Source organism: Ischnura elegans, chromosome 7 (assembly GCF_921293095.1).
Source record: "Ischnura elegans chromosome 7, ioIscEleg1.1, whole genome shotgun sequence".
Lineage (NCBI taxonomy): Eukaryota > Metazoa > Arthropoda > Insecta > Odonata > Coenagrionidae > Ischnura > Ischnura elegans.
In genome coordinates this window covers 81,823,967-81,849,547 of record NC_060252.1, presented here as the reverse complement: position 1 = coordinate 81,849,547, position 25,581 = coordinate 81,823,967, and the positions used below count along the sequence as shown (strand labels likewise).

The 25,581-nt window shown below is 38.0% G+C and overlaps 1 protein-coding gene across 4 annotated transcripts in view; it reads right to left on the bottom strand.

Moving 5' to 3' along the window:
• LOC124161838 (fatty acid hydroxylase domain-containing protein 2) overlaps window positions 1–25,581 on the bottom strand; it is a 34,547-nt gene that overhangs the window by 4,267 nt on the left and 4,699 nt on the right. For 3 of the 4 annotated variants that reach the window (XM_046538047.1, XM_046538048.1, XM_046538046.1), the window contains exons 2-6: window positions 18,693–18,876; window positions 16,575–16,678; window positions 10,352–10,497; window positions 6,745–6,926; window positions 994–1,266 (exon numbers count right to left, since the gene is read on the bottom strand). In XM_046538047.1, coding sequence (XP_046394003.1) covers window positions 994–1,266; window positions 6,745–6,926; window positions 10,352–10,497; window positions 16,575–16,678; window positions 18,693–18,871 — 884 coding nt within the window. In that variant the 5' untranslated portion in view covers window positions 18,872–18,876. Of the gene's footprint in view, window positions 1–993; window positions 1,267–6,744; window positions 6,927–10,351; window positions 10,498–16,574; window positions 16,679–18,692; window positions 18,877–20,749; window positions 20,937–25,581 lie in introns of those variants that run through there. The other variant, XM_046538044.1, reaches the window with a different exon arrangement.

The following is a 25,581-nucleotide window of genomic DNA, read 5'->3' as shown; positions in this document are numbered from 1 at the left end:
AATGAGATAAGGAGGCATTATTGGATTAAGGAGAAGAAGCACTATTTAAAACAATTTGAGGCCCATGTCAATGGCTTGTTCAACAACCAAATAAAGTACCCAACTTAAGTCATGGTAATCTATCATAATCTCCCTGGCTAAGGCTTTCCATTCCATAAAAAGCATTTCCAAGAATTGCTTTTCAATTAATGTACTCGTGCCTCAATAAATCATGACATAATCTTGAACCAATGATAAAACATGAAATTCAAGGCTAATAGGTAGGCTTAAGTACATTCTGTTAAAAATCTATTATTAGAATTAGGTAAGTCTTAAGCCTAGGCTGCTGCTTTTATACTGCAATGATAAGGTGGTCATGGACAGTTGGTAAAAAAACTCTTAGTCAGTGATAATGAGTAGACATAAGCTGTAAAGTTGCCCAGTGAATTAAACCTCATCTTGACGCACTGCTCTCATTCTCTAAGGACAAGATAAATGGGCATTTCCATGAAAATGTCAACTTTTTCTCTCAAATTAAAACTTAGACTGGAAATATTTTATCTTGATAAATCAACAGCTTAATGATTGAATTTTATGAAATCAGTGTTTTAAAAATTATTCAGAGCCTTATTATAAGTTTTCAAATTATACTTCGATTCACAGGGTCTTGAAGATGTTTGCAATCATTACACTTAGGAGGTTGACCTGGTAGTAATTACGTCACAGGTTAACTTTGTGCATATTTAGAAGGTATTTCGATAATTAATTTTATGTATATGAACATCACCTTCATAAATGTTTTTAATCTTGCACAGGGAGAAGTTTAGCATTTTTTTTGTATTTTACAATTTTATCGAAATATCCTGTTGCTTATTTTTTTCTAAAGGTAATTCCGTCACGAATGGAATTGCCCAAATCTGATCCCTAACTTCAAATGCTCATATCTTAACCCAGTTAGTTACCACACATCACCAAGCCATAAAATGTGTCAACCAGCTAGAACGGCACACTTACTTGAGGTGATGAAAGTCATGTGCCTCAGGGGATGGCATGAATGGCAGATGGTATCCCGAATGAGCATTGAGAGTGGAGAGAATGGCGAGGGAAAACCAGAGCCAAGCGGTGGCCACGTGCGAGTTCATGATGAGCACACCTAGGAACGGAGGCAGCAAGTTTGAGAAGACATGCTCGATGGGATGACAGTAGACAGCAGTCACAGCGATGGGAGCGGTCCACTCATGATGCTTCTTGTGAATCACCTTGTAGAGGTAGCGATTGTGAAGAAACCTGCAATCAGATAGTATGTACGTAATGTTAAATAAAAACTTTAGGGCTATGTCCCCACGTAAATTTTTTTTTGTGTGGCCCCAATGTTTTCCGACTGATGCTGGTCGCTTTCTCAAGTGATTCTGATTGACGCGGCACAAAAGTTTTTATTTAACATGACGACTACCCGCGAAAGTTTTAACGAAGAATTATTCATATAATGTTGAAATCATAGTCTCCTGTGGCATTCTCGATTAGATGATCTCTCCATCAGGGATCCCATTCAATCTAAATTATATAAATTCACGGTTTTTTCCAGGTTTTCACGGTGTAATTGTCTCCAAATTCATGGTTTGTAGATAAACCATTTTAAGCAGAAATATTGATCACGTAACAATCAACGGGTGCACGTTCACTACAAATTTAGCACACGCAACAGACACCGTGAATGCAAACGCAGCAATGAAAGTGACTACCTCTCCTGACGTCACATATCATTTGCAAAATTCAGCTCCGGCTAAAGGTTGTGAGTGAGTAAATAGAGGGACCATGGTGCAAGGGAAGTTGAGAAGTGTCTGAATTTCCCCGAGTGTTAATGAACACATTGGTTACCAGTCTTCCGGCTTTGACACAGGCTTAAGGTCAATGTGTCATCATGGCACACGGACCAATGATTGCGCTTCAAAAGACATGTCCAGATAAATCCGTGGCCATGTCTGCGCGTGACCGACCTTGAAATATGATCGAAATATCAATTTTTCTTTTAATCTGTCAATTGCAGTTCTACAATCGTAAAATCAAGATTGAGATATTTTTAAGGCTTTAGGACGAAGTTCTCGGCTTATTCCTGGTTTTTTCACGGTATGCGAAACTCACGGTTTTAAGGTTTTCAAGGTTGAGTGAGAACCCTATCCATCTTTTGGATTTTTGCCACTTTGCTTGTCATAGGGTGACAAAAAAAGATTATCCAAGGCTGATAAGAGAGTCAATCTATAGAGAGAGAGAGAATACTAAAATAAAGAGAGAGAAAATACTAAAAAATTAAATCAGAGAATACGTATACTATTGAAGTAATGCTTGGAATATTGTGTTTCACAAACCAGCCAGCCATGGCACACCAGCGAGAGAATTCGGCCAATAGGGTAGTTTCCTTCATCAAAGAAACCGAAAGGCATTGATTGCGATTTGTTACCCACCATTACTGTATTCATAATATACAAATTATTTCGTTTTAGAAATACCGGTTTAGACGAATGGCAATGGTCCATTTTTATCCTCATTTGAAAAGGGCCAGATTGGCGCCCATGCGATGCCACTCCACGTGACGTCACAGGGACCTAGTTTCTATAGGAGAAGATAGGAGTTATACATCGTCTGAGATTACCAATGCATGCACGAGGCGCAGAGCTCAGGGAAATATGTCTTAATAATCACCCATTAAAACTGGCTAAGGTCGGAAAGTTTTCTTCGTTTGATAAGGTATTAATAAACCTTTTTTCAGCCAAGCGCTACCATCCTGCGTCCTATCAGCGCTCAGAGCCTTGATCAAGGTCACCTCACAAGGCGGGAGGGGGAACCAGAAATACGTCACACGGAGAGATTTCCTTACCCGTCACGTTTTCGCGCGCTTGAAAATTTTCACTTTTCATTTAATCGCGAAAAATAGATATCGTCATTTAAAAATCCCAAAGCGTGAAATACGTACTCCAGGAGTAATAATCTTCCGATATAGGCAATAAAAAAATAATAGGAAACCACCCTATTATAACACAGCAGCAAAGAACGAGGGCTACATAAACTCGGCAAAAATACCGATATCCGACCGGAAGACACCTGGTGGAATCCCGGTGAAACTGTTGTCACCCTATGACAAACAACATGGTGAAAAACTGAAAGCTGAAGAGATCATCTGGTATCCATACAATTATGCTCAGGCTGTGACTAGTGAACAGCCACCATGGTGTTGAATGTAAAGGTGGGATTAGAGCAGGGGCAGAATAAAACCACACTTTTGAGGTGGGAAGGACAGTTCATTCCTTTTTGTGGCACCTTTATAGTATACAAAACCTCTAAGCGATAATGCATCAGAGGCAGGGGCAGATTTCACAGGGATTGCGACTTTTAACAAAAATTTTTAATTTTTACTAGTTCAATAGTTTTTGTATTCTTAAATGTCTAGAATTGTTCAGTTTCATCTGTTGTTTAGAATAAAAATGACATTTAAGGCTCTGAAATGCATTAAAAAAATGGGTATTTTAAAAAATTTTACAGCGGAGAACACCCCTCTCTCCCAGAGGGTATTCTCTGGACCCCTCCCAAAATTTGATGCTGAATGCGCCGCAGATCGGAGGTCTGATATTATTCGATTGTTTTGAAACATTGCATGGTAGTAAGCAGGTTAAATAAAAAATTTCATAGTGGAACCACTAATTCTGAATCCCAACTTTTCAAATTTGTCCTGAAATTGCAGGGGCCACCAAACCTGCCAGCAGTCTCCTCTCCTCAATCCACGACTGGTTTGGAGGGTTGGAAAACCTGACTAATTATTTCAAAAATTTTACACCAATATCCTTCCCTGTCTCTTAAAATGGAGTTCAAAATGGCCAGAGCAAAATAGCTACAACATTCATAATGCCATTTATCCAAGTCTATATTATAACTAGAGATGGAAGGATTTTTTCGGATCCAGATCTGGATTGGACCCTTGATTTTCCGAGATGGATCTTCAGATATTTTCGGATCCAAATGCATTTTCAATTGCCTGCTATAAAACGAAGTAATTATTCAAATTATTTTTATAAGCTTTCAAGTTTTTTTTTTAACTGTAATATCTTTACACACTCAGAATCTAAACTGTTAAGCTTTCCTTTGGAAATGAAAATAGGTTTCAATCTTAGGATAAACCATCAACTGAATTCACATTTTTCTCATACAAATTTCCTCCAAATTTTGTCACTTTCTCATCGCATACTGACTTGTGTTTCACCCGCAAATACTTCAGTTGTGGTGAGGTGGATTTTACACTTCTTCGCGACAGTTTCACGCCACAGTGCACGTACATTACATACATTGAGCTCTCTTGATCTTAGTAGAAATGTTTCTAAACAATTAAAGACATTTATATCACATAAAGACATTATATTTCATAAAATTAAGTTGCCACTACGCAACCTGCAACATAACACTTTAATTCTTTGAAGATAATGATTTATGGTCAGCGTGGTCTCGGAAAGGAAAAAAAATTAGAGTCACGGGCTGATGGAGGGCCAAGGGTGGTTTTTAGAAATCAGCGATGTACACCCATGTCTCGTATAGCGCAATTTCGATTAGCGCAATTTCGATTAGCGCAATTTCGATTAGCGCAATTTCGATATAGCGCAAATTCGTTCCTCGGGGAAACATTGCAACGCAGTGTAGCCTAATCAAAAATCTTAAACGCTCTCGTGATAAAATGTGAACTTGCGCCAAGTACACACGAAATTTCTATCAATTTACGCACATTAATGTTATTTCTTGCCTCAAATCTTCTTTTTTGTTTACATGTTATAAAAAAATCCATTGCTGTACAATGGCCAAAAGTATTACTCGTCATTGGGTCCAGATAGCCGGCCTACCAAAATAATTTATCTCGTCTCCTTAACAGAACGAGAATAAATAATTTAGATCGTTAATTAAGCGTGGGACTAGTGGAAATGAGTTTTTTTTCAGCAATACGGTTTGAGACGTATTTTTGCCGTCATAGGTTATCGGGCGATTGACTTCCAGGTAGAGGGTCTACGCTAAAGCCTTCAAGGTCATCGGTATTCACAAGGGAGAAATGGAGCGGTGGCCGAGTTGCGCATGAATAGCATCAACACATAAAAGGGTCCGCTATAGTGTCTCAAACACAATGCCTTCGTTCCCTCCCCGCGGTCGTAGGCCTTCTGCGTCTCAGGAATACAGTTCAGCAGTAGAAGGTGATTTAGCTAGAGCCATACAGAGTAAAAACCTAGAGAATATGGCGAAGAATAGGAATGCGTGTAGAAAAATCAAGAATTTATCAAGAAAAACCATAAACCTAGAAGAGGATTTGAAAGAGGTCAATTGCTTTGAAAATGGAGAGCGTAAAAGCGATATTGCGCGGAAGTTTAAACTCACGATGCCTTATTCTGAATAAAGACGAAGTTAAAACATCAGTGACCTCAGCCGCACCAACTTCAACCAAGGGGTCTACACATACGGAAAGTTCAATGTGAATCAGTACAAAAAGACGAGAGTGATAATCGCTCCGAGATATTTAGTGAAAGCTCCGGTTGGTTCCAGAATTTAAACGGCAAGCAGGTATTTTCAGTGCGGCGAAATAAGGTGAATCTGCAAGTGTTGATAGCGCAGCCACCACAACATTTTCTAATGAACTCCAAGCTGTGATTGAAAGTGGCTCCTTTTCCCCTCAACTAGTTTTTAGTGTTGACGAGACGATATTCTTTTGGAAAAGAATGCATTCTCGTTCATTCATTTTCAGGGAAGGAAAACCTGGGTCAGGTTCCAAGGCATTTAAAGACTGTTTCTCGTAGCTGCTAATGACTCGAAGGACTTCAAATTAAAATGATTTATCATTCATAAACTCCGCTAGCTATGAAATGGCATTCAAAGTAGCATTTTCCTGTCATTTCGATGAGCGACAAAAGGGCCTGAGTGACACAATAGTTGTTTTTCGACAAGTTTGATCAATCGTCAGCTGCCGGCAACGCATTACGATCCCCTGAGATAGCAGATGTTAGCCCACCCGCACGACAGGAGGGAATCTCAAAAGCACGTAAGAATTTTTTTTAACGTGATTAAAAGTCTTTGAATGCGTGCATACTATCTTTAAAGATGTTTTAAACTATAAACATTTATATAAATAATGTTTTCTAAGGCTTTTTAAGGGAATATAGATGTTTTAGAGGAAATTCAATACCCAAGACCTATGCTACCAGGAACGCATCCCTATCGTCCCAATGCTAAAACACTCTCGTATAATGCAAATTCGTATAGCGCAAAGACCCCAAGGAATGCATCCCTTGCGCTATACGAGACATGGGTGTAATTACTTTTGACTTGGTTATTATCCTAAGGTGCTGAGATTACTTCAACGGTTACTTTGGAAGAGTCACACCATGCACCTGTCGTACTTTGCCTAGAAATTTTCCGTGGATGAGATTCTGTAGCAAATCCCCTACGAGAGCTTTTAAACAAAATGGTTCATGATTTGGACAAGCATCGCAATGCAACGGCGCATACGAATACGAAGAGGATCGGAACTCTTTCCACTCCGTCTTATGGGATGCTGCATTCACTGAAGCTTTAATTTAAAATTATGGATCCACATCCTGTGTCTTCAGTAATTTTGGATTTGAGGTATACAATCCGATCATCCCTAATTAAAACCAAACAGAACAAAAATTTACACTGCATTAAAAAAAATTTTGCTCCAAGAATCTAAGTCTTTCCTTCCGTAACATAAAAAAATCCAAGTACCTATGAGAATAGTAGAAGCCAATTTCCTCCACAAGAATCAAAATAGCCATTTCGAAAAGGACCCAGTGGAAAGTGGGCAGTTCTCTTATGGGCTGCAGTCCACGCCACTTCAAGAGATACAAACTGATGTAGGCAAATGGCAGCCCTACGATAATCTGGTTGAACAGCACATTGGCTATCACCTGGAAAAAAACATAGCGTAGTAAATGGAGGTGCAGGTTGATTATTTACAAGTGTTCAAGAAAGTGAATTTGCAGGTACAACATGAAAAGTCCTAATTAATTTATGTGCATTGCAACTTTCATGGACTCACACCAGTCAAAAATCCTGTGAACAAATGAAATTCTAAGTACAGTAAGTCCTCGACATATGAATAAGCTGCATTCAGAGACCTTGTTTGTAAAGTGAAATCTTATGTTATCTTTAAAAAAATGCTACATCAGAATTCATTCGCTTAAAACAGGAACTTTCTTAGAATAATCACAGTGAGTACTCTTCAGTAACACGCAATTCCCACTCATCGGATTCATGATGCTGTGATAATATGGCTAACATTTGTCATGGCATGGAATTCATCACGTAAGTTAGGCCCAAAATGCAATCTCCACGTCACACTGCCACAATTTGAAATTTTGGTCAAGTTTGAATTTTTCAACTGAACATGAAGGAATGAAATCATTTCAGGCTTGACTTGATGGAAATGCCATAGATCCATGATAAAATATAAACTACAACTTTAATACTTTCCTCCTCCTATCTTGGCTCTGGGTAAAAATAAATTAGAGAAAGCTCATTGTATCACCTTGAAAATGACAGAGAATGTCAAAACCATGGTATGTAGTGGAGTTTTATATTTAAGTGAGGAAATAACCATTTTTAGTTTATATTCTATCATGAGGATGAATGCTCGCATCTCTGAAAGTTCTTTTAGTCAAATATTCGTAAATTGAGGACTTACTGTCTGAGAAATTCCACAAGTCACAAGAAAATTTCTTTGATTCTGCAGAAGAACAGGATCATAGTTAAATACAGTGATAACATAGGATGAGGTAAGCAAGGTGGAGTGGGAAAAGGGCAGGTGTATCGGTTGAGGGCCTAGGTAATCCAATGGTGAGCTTTAATATCAAATAATTATAGCAGTGCTGTATGCTTAAACCAGATCGATAGATAAAAATTTAATCATAGGCATGCACAGTTTCAACTTTTAGCATAATATTCATCTCTGCATAAAGTAAATCAAACCTTTGTATGCTCAAATACTGCCTCATATGTTCTTATATAGGTGGTCAAAGAAAGTTATTGGAGTGATATTTTTTAAGGTAATTACTTGGGCTATGTGAGCAGTAAAATTTTTTTAAAATCTTGAATCTCAAGCAAGAATCATGCACGAGATTCAAGACTTTCTTCTTTTTTCAAGATTTTTTTCCTATTCAGTTCTGCTCACTTTTATTTCTAAGCTAAAAATATGCTATCCACGCCAAAAGTTTGCCATTAATTAGCAGTATGGCCAGGGTGTCTAGTTTCATTAAAATAAACATTAAAAGGTACGAAAAATAATCATGTGTATCAACTAGCATCAATAATACTACAGAAGTATGCAAAGTTACAAGGATAAATAAATGTAGATTGAAATAAATACATATATATAATTTCTACATACTTAGGGAATTCAAAGAATACAAAGAAATATCAACATTGAGTAAGATTTCATTCAACATATTTTCATATGAATAATAACACTCGGACATGGAAGTGGAGCATAGGAAGGAAAGTTGGTTTGAATGGAAATAACTGTTTCATCCATCCAAAGGCTCTGTGATGCCTAATATGTAAAATTTAGCTCCACTTTCTTTAGCCAACTAAAGATTGAAAATATGCTTAATATGCAAAATAAACCTTGTGCAAACAGCCAAGCTCCAGATAAAAGTTGAAAAAAATCAGCCTACCTTTCAGTGTTGCAAGCTGATTTTTTATTTTCCTTCCAATGTGTCTCAAAAACACTTCAATTAACCCCACATTTTAATCAAGTGACAATGCATTTCTTAAATAGTAATTTCACTTTGTTTTATGTGAAAAGTCATGTAAAATTGACACTTGACCTTTTAGGGACCTAATGTAAGGAAACCCAAAACCAGGATATGCCTCTGAAACTAACAAGTCTGATAGTCAAAATAATGAGGAAGTATCATATTAATAGTTGACAGCATTTTGCAATCCGTAAAAAGATTTCAGTAGTATCATCAGACACTCAATGTGTAAGATATTTCAAGAAAACTTCCGTTCCTCAGCAAGTTTTGACTTACTTGCATGCCTGTGTCTAGACAACAATTTATAAACACAGCAATTTTCCTCAACTTATGATTTTAAATTAAACCATCTATCTTTTATTAAAATAGCATCATAATCCCATTGCTAAATTTTCAGGGGCTGTTATTTTGTCATTCATTAGTTGGAAGACACCAAAGTTGGAATGAAAATTTGAAATTCTCTTAAAAATGAAAACAGATATTGGTCAAATATCCGCCTAAAACCACAAGGCCCACAATAATTACGTCCACTAAGGTGGAGATTTGGAACTATCTCAAGACAAGCTTTAGACTTGGTTTTTCAAGCACATTAATCGTGTAATCGAGCGTGAGTTGAGCAGTACCTTCATCTTGCCTGAATCTCAAAAAGTTGACACTCATTCAGCCCAAGCAATCACACATCTGCTGGTTGACCGCTAAATGCAAAGCCCAACACATGATGGCAATCTTTCTTTTACAAACCTTACGTTTCACAAAGTTCAGAAATTTGGGTTAACTTTAACTTCCAAAACTTTATGCTCTACTGTGCGTAGCTTTTAGGGGCCATGGAATGATGGTTCAAGCTACTACTACACTAATCATACAGTCAAATCACCTTTCACCAGATCTTATCATTTTGCTTGTTTATTTCAATAATTTGATCCTTGGATCTTAGAGAGAACTTTTTCTTATAAATGAAAAGGAATGAAATACAATTCCTTACTTTAAGTCTGAAGTATCCTGTCATTTTCCAATTTAAACTCAAATAATTCACCAACCCCTTACTTCAAACAATGATAATAAACGGAAAAGGATGAAAAAGTATAGCTGTTCACCATCACAGCAAAATGTAACCAAGTAAAAGACTTAGGATACCATTTAGATCATTGAGCTCCGACTGTGCAATGAGTGTCAACAATGGACGGAAAGAAATATTCATAAGATGGAAAATTAAATATGGATTCATACCACTGCCTGGATGATGAAGATGGTCACTTTTCAGGCATCAATTGAGCTTCCTAGCATTGTAAATGTCTCTGACATAAAAATTTATCATAGTAAATGTCTCTGACATAAAAATTTATCCTATGGTGTACATGAAATTTAAGCTCTGGCATTTAATCTTACAGTAATTCCTAAGGTTTACACATTTTTTTCAAAGTACTTAACAAAAAAATGTTTACTAAAATGTTTTACATGTTTGAAAAATGTTTACTGATCCAAAGGGGATCCAAAAAAATGTTTGCTACTCCCAGGAAATCATAGGTCTACCAATGCCAAATCTCCTGATATAAGATTTCATTTATTGATAAATAAGGTACCTTCATTAGCCTCTTGTTATCCACAGGCTCATTAGTCCCTGGCTGAATTTTATAGCGTCGGAGTGCAGCAGGTTTATTGGTTAAATCCAAAAGCGTGTAAATTCCACCAACAAACCAGTACACAAAAAATGCTATGAACGTGCTGCCTGAAATGATAAGTAAAGTAGGAAGATTAGGAAAATAACTTCAGAAGAGAGAATAATTCTAAGTCAAAAAATAATATGCATTTGCACTGATATGAGTTGATTGAGTGCATCATGAACTCAGATAATTGACCTTGTAATCACAGTCCGAAGTAGTGTAAAAATGTATCCAAAATATAAGAATGATCTATGAATGTAAACCAAGAAACTATAGAAAATTATGTCCAATTCAACGTCACTTCCACGAGTTCCTCATCTGATTAATATAAGTAGTTACATATTTCTACAAACCCTACTATTACCTACTTCACCATTATTCTCACATGCATTAAAAGTGATGTGCATCAGCCATTTAGAAAAAAAAACCATATGTGAGCCTGTGAGAAGTCACATGCAAATACACAGGCAATACATGCAAAATACACAACTTCCAGGAATTGGGGTTTAAGTAAGGGTAATGGGGCATCACAATTCCTCAGAGGAATTTTTTTACTTAACATAACATGATTCCCTGTTTTTTTAATTTCCCCTTATTTTTCTAAAAAATCTCTAATCTTTTTCACAATTATGTATTTGCATGAAAAGCTCCCTAAAATTGTTTCCCCGGGTAATAAGTTGTTTTTTCAATGTTTTTGCAACAAACATTTTTAAAGAAAAAAGTGTGCACTTTTCCAAAACTAAGGATTTGATAGAGCTCATACTGAATGCAATTTTGCCAAAAATGAAATAATAGGATATAATGCAAACTTATTGGATACACATGAGGAGGATATAGGAAGGAAATGAATCTAGGTTGTTAAATACTTGGAGAGAAGTCTTTCATTCATGAGATGAAATTGGAGATATGTATTCACTATTCTATTTAGCTAAATTTGAGGGTTTCTGACATTTTCCACAAAAATGTAACTCCCCACCCTTCCAAAATTTTCTGGCATTGAGAGTAAGCCCAACAAAATGAATGATAAAATGGTATTTTTATTGGAAATTCAGGAACTAAAAAATCGATGAGGTCCTAATAATAATTTGGGAAGGTATGGCTTACTTCTATTATCAATACATGTTAAAAATAATCATTCCTTCTACAGTTAAAAAGTCTACTACCACAGGAGTTTAATTGAATAACCTCATTCCACAACAAAAATTAATATTTTCCCAGCTTCTAACAGTCATTTGCTACTGTTTTGAATCAAATATTAGCACATTTCATTGACATTCTCCAGCACATGCAGTCAAATTAGTCCAAAAACTAAATAGGACAGGGAACTTCAAACTATAAAGGAATAAAGGGGAAATGTAGGACTTAATAAAGGCTAAGAAAATAACTAATACGATTAACATTTATGTATCATCAAGTACACCAATGCGTGGAAATTTTATGGAAAACTTTTTTAAGACTTTATCAGACAAACTTAACATTTCCATGTCAAAAGGGCCCATTATTTTTCTTGCATTTAATAGACAAATGGAGCCTTTACATTTGCCCATATTAATAGACCTTAAATTTTGTAGCCGTTTTGAAAAGAATATAACTTAGTGAGATAAATTAAACAGGATTATTTCCAAGCCCCTTCATTATAATATAATACATTCTCAAAATCAATGATATCATGCTATTTCTATATTATTCTAAAACAGCCAATATAAAAAATGGAACTTGACTTTAACTGACTCTAGATTGCAGATTGTTACTCCCTTATAAATTTATTTCATTACGATTACATGATACTATGCTGGAAGTTCAAATTTTTATTCTGACAACTTCCCAAAAACCACAGCCACCCTTTCACCTGAGTTTTAATTTATATTCAGCAAAATTCCAACAACAGTGGAATGGTGATATGTACCAAGAAATTATGCAATTATGGACAATTTTCTATAGTCCTCAAAAACTTTAAACTTAAAAGAATAGAGAAGCTTCATAATTAGGAAATTTCATAAGCACTAAGGTGGGAGAATCAGTACCTAAGCACTAAGGTGCCCAATCTTAAGTAAGTTTGCATATTTTACTGCCAAATGCTGGATTTGTTGTATTTTTTTCACTTTTTTCTCGATTTTCAAAAATCGATGAGCTACAAAAGGCAGTAAACATGCACTTTTTGTGATCACTGGATTGCCATATGGCGAGTGCATTCACACTGAAAATTGGCTGGAAGCGGCTCCTGGGAATATACTTTGAAGCATGCTGAACCAAGTGTCCACTGCAATTGTTTCTTTGACACGAATTAGCACCTAATGATTACAAATTGAGTTCCAAGAATTAGAAATTCAAAACTAAGATTTGGTATCAAATATGCATTCTAGTAATGAGTATATTCTGGAAGATTCACTATCTTATTTTAGCATTAATGCTTTGGTGGCATGAACATGTTTTCAGAGTGAGCAACGCCCAACCCTAATTGGAAAAAGTTGATTCGCCCATATTAAAAGTGAAATTTGATTATTTCAGGCTTTGCAGTCCCTACAGAGCTTGGAAAGTAATGGAACTATTCATCATCATCATTAGCCAACAATCCTAAGTTTGGTTTGACGCAGCTCTCAATTCCTCTCTCCCATCTGCAAACCTTTTCATAGCGACGTATTTCTCCTCTCTTACACCCTTTATAACCTGCCCTATAAAACTCATTCGAGGCCGTCCCTTGCCCTTCTTCCCTTCCATTTGTCCTTCCACGATAGTCTTCATCAGGTGATCATGCCTTTAAATGTGGCCAACTAAGTTGTCCAGTCTTCTGCTTAAGGTTTTTAGGAGGCTTCTCTTTCCCCCCCCCCCCCCCCTTCATAGCACTTCGATGAAGCAAAATACATGTTTGACGATCAAACAGCATTTTGGAGAAATTGCCTGGATAAAAAAATTAATTCATCGACATGGCTGCTTAGTGACCCTTTATCTTATTCCCTTAGGGGGCCCGTTAATCCATTCATTCCATTAATTACGGGAGGCATTTAGGGGGGTGGGGGTCAAGCTGATTCTCAACCAATCTCCACATGGGGAAGATGGAAGGGTATTCTTAACTAATCTTTTTTAAAAATTAGTTAAACAATTTTTTTTAATGTCCCCCACACAATGAAGCATAGATTAACATATCAACTATAAAAATATGCATTTTGAACAATTTCACGTGAGATTAGAGGGAGGGAAAGGGGATTGAGCCAAATCTCACGATATCTCACGGAGGAGGAAGGGGGGGATCCAAAAATTGCCAAAATCACCTCACCAAACTAATGGACGCCCCCTTATGTGTGTCCCTAAAACAAGTTTGAGGCACCGAGAAGCAGAGAATGGTGACAAGTGTAAGGGGAAGGGTGGGCTGGTGGGATGAGACTTGGAGACCTGTGTCCAATCAACACCGAAAACAGGCCCAGGCCATAACATTGATGCAAAGTCTGCTCAAAATAATAGCGTGAATCTCCTACCGAAAACCAACTCACTTTAGCATGAATACTCATCATTTAACCTATTCCACCTTATAACAGGCACACAATTTCAGCCGTCAGTAACCAATGCATGCCCAGTAGCATTGGCATAGCAAGCAATATGCTTTGGGGGATGGGGAAAATTTTTGAAAAATTACATGGCTGGAAATACATTTAACATCATCTTGGCACTTAAAATTCGGGTTTCAAATCTGTGGGAAATCATCATGATACGTGTTATATATCAAAGGTAGACAATAGATTTCAACAATTTTTTTTCTCTTTTGGGGGGATATATCCCACTCATAACTCCCTATAGTTACACCACTGCCCAGAGAGATAATCAGTGTGGAGGACAGCATGCAGCAAAAATTTGCCTTCAGAAACCACCACCATCAAATTTTACAGTAAGAGCACAGGTTTATGCAAATCTAAACCACTTTTTGCCGGTGCTCTGGAGGGAGGAGTGAAAACAGCCTTCAGAGGGAGATGTTCAAAGAAATAGACTCATCAAATTGATTCAGCAAAACAAACATGAGTTAATGTATCACCCTAAGACAATTCCTATGGATCAGAGAATAAAATTATGGGCTAATACCCGACAAAAGGTTAATATATGTAGGATATGTCCATTATGAATATTATATTTCATGCCTATAAGCATTGTGGATACTGTAGAATCTCATTAATATGAACAGCATTATTATGAAGTTCACGTTATTATGAAGCAAATCGTTGGTCCAAACGTAAAGGCCTATCCACTCTATAGTAAAGACACATTATTGCGAAATTTTTGCAGTTAAGGCATTACAAACAACACTCCAGGTACTGGTGGTAACAAAATGAACATTATGAAGTTCCACCAATAAGCAATGACATTTTGGTGGATTTACACCACACTACGTAAAATCATCGCGCAACGTTTAAGTTCTCCTCGTGTACTGTGCCCAAGAGCATCACTTATGGTTCATTCTTCCGTAGGAGATACTTCAGTATTCACACATCATATAATAAGCTTTGTTCCTGTGGAATAATGGTGACCCACTCACTAGCGCTCATAAATTGGACGTACAGTTAATCCTCTTTCTATGCACATTCGATTTACGAAATTTCTGAGATATAAGCATGCGAAAATTTCAAGGGTGCCTGAAATAATGAGTTTGGCGCCTTTTGAGTTGGCCGATGCGACGCGGTGTGGCGTAGAGGAACTTTCACTTAGGGCATAATCTGAACAAAGTGTAGTGATCCGGAAATGGAAGATTTCCATTTCCAAAATATGTATCAATATGTTGTTGTGTGAAGTCTCAGAATAGCCAGCTATGACAAACTATGCCTCGGGATTTGCACCTTTTCACTTTCTAGAACGCCTAACCTTCCTCTTCCCCTTCCTTTCTCCTTCCTCTTGGACGAAAACATCCTGGTTCCACTTCCCTATATAATGGCACGGTTGAGATGCTATTGGCACTCAGGACTCAGGATGCACTCAGGAACTCACTCAGTAACTTATACTGTCACTTGTCAGCGGTCAGGCAGCAATGTAGCCATCAGTAGGAGTCGACGCGCGGACCGTATGGCCCGTGCGACCGAAGTGCCTTGCTATCCACCCGTGCCATCACCAGCAGCTCCTCTCCTTCCCGAGACATTGGTAATATTCCAAATTTTGGCTATTCTAGACGCACAAATTCATTATTACTTTATGCATATTCATTGAATTGATTGGGAAACTGGGATTTTAAAAGGAAATAAACTTTGGGTTAAAAACTTCAAATACTTGTGTGTGATTATTCGCTTCCCGACACCAAGGGCAAGAACCCACAAGCAATTCGAGGCATGCGACCTGCGACTTTTCGAGGTGGCGGTCCGTGCACCCCTTACAAAAGTACCATTGAATCCGGTGTGAAGTCAGGAACTGTTCAGCATTTTGCCCGTTCTTCCTTCCCGAGGACAGCGATTATTTTCAGCTCCAGCTGCATCGCATGCCCAGCTAGATCAGTTCATCACAATCGCGAGTTAACACACAATTGTGATGCAGTTTTGCATTCTGCAGGATAACCACACTCCTCAATGCCTTGCAATTCCTGGTTTATCAACTTCAAATAAGGTCTCAGAATGCGTCTAGTTCATATATCAAAGACTTACTGTTCTAGGTAGAAATCAACCCTCGATTGCATCATGCTGCATTCTTCTATTGAGGAAATGAAACAAATGTGCTCGATTTTATATATTTGCACGCAATTTAATCGAGTATGTTATATACTTGGGTCTGTAGCTATTTCGCAGTGCGATTTTGAGTTAGGGAGATTGAAGAGAAAAGAAATTTTGACAAACCATGTTTTTTTTCGATGATTCCTAAACGAAACATTCATACGAACTTCTTTACTACAAACCTCCGGTTTTTTGGACCTGTGAACTTCATAATAACGAGAGTCTACCATACAAAAATGATTTTTTAACTTTGCATTAACTACAGTTCTGAAATCTGTATCAGCCTTGCGTAGCAACAAATTTTTATTCTTATATGCAGATGATTACACAGAAATCAACAGGATGACAGAATCAATGTGCTAAGACATGTACGGCATATTAGGCTATGATCAAAGTCAAAGGTTATTAAAGAGTGGTGAGTGGTGATATTTGCTGAAAAAAGAACAAATCCAGAAAATACTCACCAAAAACATAAACAGTGACGTAATCATCTCCAATCAAATCCAATAGCTTATCCCATTGTGCTTGCCAAAAGTCACCGGAGGCCCCCCAGAACCTCTGCAGATGCCTAGAATACAAAGAATTCACATATTGTAATTCCCATCACCTGTTCAAATACAAAAATTTGACATGAAAATAAATTGGCCTCGCATAAATATGATCTATGCAACAATAACACATTTACATTTATTTGTTACACAGAGACGCTTTGCACATAGCGTTGATTCAGGATGCTTGTGGATTTCATGTAGCTTGAGGACATGAATCACTATTGTATCAGACGTAATGACTTCTGTTGGGAGGTTTTTTGGATGGACAAGACATCCTGAATGCAGTTAGAATGCAATTTACGATGCAGAGAGAACTATCCATGGTAATAAAATAGGGATGAGAATAGGGTGTTCATGGTCCCTAAGGGTGAGAAATTCTGATCATCAATGTGTTGCCACTGGCCATTTACTTATTGTTTTTCATTCATAGCAGACATGGCCACCACAGGGCTACGCAACTACAATCTAGCCAGCTCTTATCTGCACACCATTACTTCTATCCCTTCTATCTCTAAGCCCTTATCATATACATCATAATGATAAGGGTCCAAGGCTATGATTTCATAATACGGAGGTTTGTTATGCAGAGGCAACTGAGCCTTCATATGATATTGCCCACTTTATCATCATAACCCTGGCATAAATCTATCGCTTGTTATTCTGAGATTACAGTAATCAACACAAACTACCTTATTTAATATATTGTCACACCATTTCTTAGCATTCAATATTCGACATCATCACATTCAAATTGTAAATTAGCAAAAATAACTGTGGGACATGTCAGCAACTTAATTTACTGTGCATGTAACGGAGCTGTAGCTTCATATAAGGGCAAATATATACAGGTTTTATCAAAAGAATATTTAGTTTCTTTAGACTACCCATTTCCATTCATTCAAGCACTCCATTTTACCTTTTAGGCCCGCATAATACAGCGATCTGGACTTTGCAACCCAGTGAATACACTTACATAAAGCATAAATTACATCATGTTAAGTCACTAACTGCACAATTTCTATAGCAAAACGTGGATTGTTATAAACAATGAAGTCACTCTATTTTGAGTGATAATTTGAGCTCCTTATCATTGAAAATGACAGATAAAATGGACATTAAAAATTCCCTCTCATAAGTACAAAAGTTGGATTGTTTGATTTTGAAAAGAACTCATTTTTATTTTTAGATTGTTTTCAATAGGCTTCAGCTTTTTGTTCAACATCACTTCACTCGTCATTACACATCCACAAACCAAGGATGTAATTAAAAACGGATCCCCAGCAATAAAACAGAAAATGTAAGCAGCAAAGAAAAAGAAATATTTTATGCAGGTTCACCACACACATACACACTCCAAAATGAATTACAGTGGAACCTCGATAAAACGACACCCCACGGTGCACCAATAAACACTCGCTATAGCGAATTGTCGCTTTACCGGAGGTGGTGCAAATAATAGCCAATATACCTCATATTACTCCTTTATTTTTATTTTCTCGCTTAGACGTGTTTGGTGTTTTTTTGGCCATGGTGTGTTCCATCAAATGCTTTCTATTCATGCAACTCATGGACGTGCAGGTATGCTGACGACTGCTTTCTGCCGCCAGAGGAACAAAAGAAGATCAAGCATTCGCGAATGCTAATGCCACAATATTTTCACCAAAATTAACTACTTATTTATCGAACGACAGTTTACCACATGAATTTGAGACTGAGCACTCCATTAACTTCATTTCTAACAGATCACAAGCAATTACAGAGATTAAGGAGTCTTGGTGTAAGTTTTTCCGGCGGTGAAACCCTCGCTATGGCGAGAGCCAACACCAAAAGGGCCTCGCAAAAACGAAATTTTTAACATGCTTATTATAGGATCAATTGACGGTGCAACAGCTATCTCTCGTAATAGCGGGGGTCTCGCTATAGCCCTTACTCGCTTTAACGAGGTTCCACTGTAGTAAAAATGAATTTAGCGAGGAAAATCCAATTCCTTAACTCCATGACAAATTATACATGTTTTACATCAAAGATTACCATGTAAGAGAGTTCCGAAAAGCTGCAAAGCCAATTAGCGAGGTTCCAATGATCACTAGACCACTGATGAGAGATGACAGCAATGTCTGGCTTCCATCATTCACCGAATTCTTCTCCATCCCTCTTCTATTGGGTGTTGCTGCTTTGGTCACTAGCGGCACCGCATTACTGTCTGCCATAGACGCTGTCCAAAAAATATAACAATACAGAATCAATTGCATACATTGCATAGAAAAAGAAATTCTCACATTAAGACCTTATCAGAACTTACGAATTCACAAAATACGTACAAAAAGAATATTCAAAACAAGCAAAACTTGATTAAATTAATGGTGAACAAGAAAACTACACAAAATCAAATTTATTGACACCAAAGGACAATGACCTGTCGTTTCATTGCATACAATGTTTTTTTTTGAGGTTTCATATTTTTTGCTCAGAACTCTCAATGAATTCTTGTTACATTCCCTTTAGCTCCAAGTATAAACATTTTATTTCTATTTTTAACAATCAATTTTAGTAAAAATTTTACGAATGACAGAGTGTTTACTTAAAATTCTAGTAAAAGCTATATTTGTATTATGGTCACTGCAGAAAATGGGTTCATTTGTTCCATTTTTTATTAGTATCATTATTTACATGATTACTCCAGTTTATCATTGCTGCATTTGGAATTTATGCTCAACGTAGGCCTGAGCATAACACTTAACATACTTTTACAGTATGACAGACATGAATTCATTATTTTTCTCAAACTTCATCAGATAAAATAGATCTAGAGAGCATAACTCTTGTGAGATATTTCTAGTTGAAATGGCACTGGTCATATCCAATCAATAACCGGAGGTACAAAATCCTTTCCTGAATTGAAAATAAATTTACGATAAAACTTTATTCCAGATGACCTCCTAGTTCATAATGCAAATTTTGATACAGGTGATTGAACTATCTACAGCCATTTAACAGTTGAAAGAAAATAAATTCCCCAAGGCCATACTCTTTGCTGGGCAAAAAGGTGGTAGGGCGGGAAGTTAGAAGAATGACAGTGGAGCGATACCCAATATTAAGCTGAAACACTATGAAACACACAATTGCTCAGGCTTACTCACTCACCTAGCAGATTTTCTCTTAGGAACAAATTTCCACGTAGGTCTCAATCACACACACACTCAGGTTTGCAAAGCTTCTGCTTACGCCAGTGATCCACTCACACCAAAGAAATAGACAAAAAATATAAAACTAAGAAAATCAAGCTCACACGCACGAACCTCGTGGATTTGCTCTATGGAACAAATTTCTGCGTAGGTCTCAATCACACACATCCTTCTCACTTCCTACCCCACAACCTTCTTGCCCAGCAAAGAGTACGGCCTTAACGAATTATTTTCTTTCAACAGCAAATTTTGATGATGATAATAACCAGTTCACCTTAATAATACATCTTGAAGACTTGTCAAGTATTCTGTGGAATCCAAATTTTACCATGGATACTCTGGTTTTGTATATAAGTATGTATTGTCAACTTAAATTTTGGCTACAACATAGATAACTATCACCTCTCGGAGCCTTTTAGACCATTGAATAATCCTGTTTGATAAGGCATACCAAACATTTGGGTGTTTTTACTCTCCGTACCTTGACAGAAAGTAAGAACAGCGTCACAAGTACTTGATGAGCTAATTCTTTTGTGTGTCTATATTTTAACCTCACAGCGCCCAAAGTTTTTTTTTAATCACACATCTTTCACTTTTATAAAATATGATACATATGAGCTCAACACAATGAACACAATTCAAACTGACTGAATAACAGAGGAAACCTTCTATTAAGTATGTGCACCGAAATGTACGCTAAAATTCACATATTAAATGCATTGCAGGAGTATTGGATTGGCACTACACTGAGTGCCATATGGCACCCGTGGGTGTTGACAGGTTAAGAGAAGACCGATGAGAAAAAATTCACTTTTGAAATAATAGGGCCGGAGGAGAAGGGTAAAATTCACAGGAGAGAAGGAGGGGACAGCGATTTGGGCGAAAAAATTTACCCCAACACACCTGAGGCACTGAAGTTGTTGCAGGAGGCGTCCAAGGATGTGAGGGACGAAGTCTTCCCAGAATGGGGAGCAAAGAAGGAGATTAAGTCTCTTAGTGGCCAGCACTCAGCCAAGTCAATTGGTACAGGGAAGCTATTCCAGAAGGAGTCGAGGGACGTTGGGTATAAAACCATCCCAAGATGGAGATAAGAAGAGGCAATAACCAGGAGAGGAGTGGGTCATTAAGTGGGAAACGGAGTCAATGTCAAGACAAATGAGATGGCTAGCACTAAATGATTTTCACCCACGAGTGAGATTCACCATTAAATGGTCAAGCAATATGAGACAAATGGTATGGTATGGTATTTGGAGGAGGCGACCGACAGCTGAGGTCATTTGCACCATGAGGGAAGGGTGTGGAAGGAAGGGTGGAGAGAAACCCGGCGTCAGCGTTAGCCTGCTCTTAACGAAAGGCGCCAAAGGGACCACGGCTTAACGTCCCATCCGACAGACAGAGTGTTGTGCTTGAAATGTCCTCCACACAACATTCAATCAGGGATCGGGCAGTCTCTGAAAATTCTCTGCCACTGCCGGGATTTGAACCCGAGCCCGCCGGGTGGGAAGCCAACACTCTAGCCACCACACCAACTCGATCGCCTATGAGAAAAATTTCACCAATTATGTACAATTTTTGATTGGGTGAGGTGTAAGAAGTTGGTCCCTAACAGCCCATGGTAAGGATCCTAGCATTTAGACATTGGAAGTTCAAAAATTATAGCATTAATAATTTGAGTGAAATAAAAACATTGCTAAAGGAAGAGAAGACTTCAATGAAGCCAAGAAAAATTATTTCTTTCAAAAATTTCTAATTACATGTGACCTACGTGAAATGTTGACTGTCAACTAACACCAGTTTATGTTACACATTTAATTTTCTTTATTTTTGATACATGATCTTGCCAGTGGTTGCTAGACAAAGTGTCTGAGTCTTTGCCTCACTGACAACCTTTAGATGTTGGTAGGATTCCAGAATTCACACCAACTGGAGCTCAAGCCATGCCAGAGTGGTGAGAACAGAATTGCATGGTAGTTTCCATCAGCCAGATTGTCTTCCAAACCAACGGAAAGGCTCCCATACCGATTAGTTGGGAGATGGAGAATAAGGTGAAGCCAAGGAGTTGCGGCGTGGGAAAGGGCGGGGGGCGAAACAGATAAGGCTTAAACCTCCTCCAATGGATGTGTCACTGAAGCTGTTCTGAGAACAGCCAGGATTTGTTGGGGAACAGGCAATGCAGTGTAATACTCGTCAAAATCCACAGTCATCAATAAGGTATGGTCATGAGTTGTGATAATAACCTCATCCATTAGAGAAAATTTCTAAAATAATTTATTAAAATTTTTATAAAATGGAGGTGATATTGAAGAGATGGAGCAGAAAATTTTTGGTGAAAAGGAAGCCTCCCAACATGGCATTCACTAAAGGCATTTGTAGTTATGACATCATTTCTCATCCCTTTGCCAATTGATCCACCATCTCCAGACATTGAAATGATAACAGAGAAATGATAAATACGGAAAAGTGGACATTTTTCCAAAGCGAGGGAATTTCTATTCTTTAAAGTTGACAGATTACTTAATTGGATAGTGGAATAAGTGGTGGAGTGCTGTAACTGTGAATTATCCCCGCAAAATCCACCATAAATATACTAAAACCATTTTCACAAGCACTGGTCATAGACTCCAGCAGGGGCGCGAAAGTGTACATTTTAACACAGTAAAGCAAAATAAAAGCATTATTAGATAAAGAAGATAGCCACATAAAAAACACTGATCTTGTAGAATTCACATGGTAAAATACATAACATATAATAATACTTAGTAGCTTAAAGAGCACGTAAAATCGCACATTGCTGGACCAGTTTGGTGCCATTTGATGGCATGTAAAGGGGTCTATGTCTAGCACGAAAGACATCATATAAGTGTTCAACTACATTAATAACTTTGCCTTAAACTTTAACAGTGCACCACAGAGCCATGCTAAAAGTTAATAATGTTTTTTCACAACTGTGCCTGTCAGGCACATTGCACCTGAACTCAGCAATTCCAATATTGCACCTGGCAAAAGATTAAAAACACTGAAACGGACAGCGAAATCAGACTTGTCGAGTTACATTAATTTATATACATATGACATGATTAATTACCGACAACACTCGAGTGAACACTTCCAACTAATTAGATTGAATCCAGAAATGCCAGTACGTATGAAAATGGCCAAATCATCATTATTTATCGAATGAAATTAGGTAATTTAAGCCATACCAAACACCATGGTCGAATGCATTCTTCGATAATAGCATCACTTGGTAGACAGGGTGGCCAAATCATTGAGCAGGTTATAGTCCAAGGCAGTGGACTAACTATGGGGCGATAGATCCATCCCCAAATCCTCAGAAAATTTTACAGTAAGTATAGTAATCTTTCCCTGCTATGATGATTTCCATCAGAATTCAGAGTGAAACCCAAATAAAAAAAAAACCATTAAGGTGTAAAATGTATTTCCAGGCATGTCAGTTTTATAAATGTTCCCATTGCACGGGGGGGGGGGCGGGGAGGAGGGAGAAGAGGGAGGGTCGCCCCAGACGACTCCGCCATTCCCCCCCCCCCAAGCATATCCCTAGTTACGCAACTGGTCCAAGGCAAATTGATCAGATACCCCAACTTGGATGAAAAACATGTATTCCCAATGCGTATAACAAAGTCTAAAAATAATTACGCTTCCATACGACGCAGGACAGCGTCCATTTTCAACTCACGCCACTCATTCCCGCGCGCATTCAGAATGTTCATTGTGGACGAAGCAACGGCAAATCGCCAAGCTATCGGCACAACAACATGAATGACCCACGCCGGATGAAGTAGCTAACGGCCTTGGCGCGTAGTGATTATACTAACTGCATGCCCACATGCATTGAAAGACGGAATAGCACCGCCCACTTCAACGAGTTTCTTTCTCGAAACTCAAGTAGAATGACCACCTCTATACTATGCAAGCAACGGCAGGCGTCACGTGGCTTGGCATTTTGAAATTTATGGCAGTTATAATGAGTGGGAGTTAAAAAGGTCCAACAGTGAGAAATGCTATCGACGCGAAGACGAAAGATGACTATTAATTAACAAGGACTTTAAATTGACCGCAGGGCCCACAATAGACTACTTCTAAATTACAGAAACGTCAAGCCAGTTCAAGCTTTCAGTTCAAAAAATCGCCACGAGCCGAAATTTTGGGGTTCTGCGCTTTTTCGAGAGGCGTATTGTAGCGGATTTCTCCGAACAGGGTTAGTTTCCCCATCCAAGGATTTCATTTGACGGAGTTTTTTTATCGTATTCGATGACGAAGACAACTTTCCGTAAATTCCTCAGATACGATGGATATGCATGTAGATTTCTCAGCTTATACCTGTTCCACCTAGTCCATAACCTAATGAGAGAAAATCAATTATACCACAAAACACCCTTATGCGACCTCCGCGCTCTTTCCCGCGATACGTTATGGGGTCGTTCACGCGGGCCCGGAAACGCAATTAATTTTAAGAATTTGATAAGTGGAATCAAATGATAATTTACGATGAAAAAACAATTGAAATTATGTTAAATTTTTAAAATATATAAAAACTCAAACGTTGCCACTCGTTTTCCATAAGTTAATGACGTCATTATTGTTTCGGTACATCAACTCGTTCAGGGAGAACATCGCTTACTGGAGCCTTAGCAAAAAAAACAACATGAAACTGATGCGCGAGGCCGAGGAGAAGCGGTGACCCGCTCGTGACATCACCAACTCCCCTGTAAAAAGATAAAGGCCTTCGAATTTTCGCTCCGAATAGCTGTATGAGAATCGGGGAATGGAAGAATTGCAGGTATTTTTTGTCAAAGTCAATCATGTTCGCCAAATAATAAAAAAGAACGAGCATATTTTGAGAAATTACTAATGCCTTCGTAAGACGGTGATCACCGCGGGATAAGGAGAGACGGTGACCCGGCCTAGGCGGCTAGGAGGTGAGCAGGGGAAATTTCCAAAAGGCCTGTTCACACGAAACATTAACACGTACGAGTTAATGTATGTTTGCATGAACGATTTTTGTGGAAAGAAACTTATACGAATACATGAACCAAATCAGAACACGTTCTATTTTCTGTATATGCATTCGCACAAGTTGAATGGTTACACGGCGCATTTTCGTGGTTATTCACACATTTAGACATTAACTCCTACGGGTTAATATACCGTGTAGACAGGCCTCAGGGGACCTCACGGGAGCTGGGCTACAATACCTATAAGGTCAAACCGTCAATTTATTTCGACAGACGCGACTATAGTAGCGGTTTTGGGTGGGATCACAGGGGTAATGCATCAAAAAAAATAATTTAAAGTGGTTTTTTTATCCTTTAAAAGGACTAAAGGGGGTGTATATGCATATTGGATACAAGTCCCAAACGTGTTTCCCAAATTCCCAAAGTTACAATTCCCAAACAAGTTTCAGTTGTATTTACCGTACAGCGTAACTCTCCCTATTGTAAACAAAACAAGCTCAAAAATAAAATAAGCTGTCTCTCTACTAGTAAGCTCTCCCGGGTGGTATTCCATACTCCCCGCGGCCAGATCATGAGATCCCCCACGAATGATGGGATGCTGAATCCGCCCCTGGACGAGTAGTTAGTGGTTACAACAATAGACTGACACTTAAATAATTGACTCGCGGAGGAAGGCCCAGGGGTGGTATAAGTATTGCAAACAAAATAATTCAAAACTATGTCTTTTGAAATGAAAAAAATTAAATAGATACTTTATGC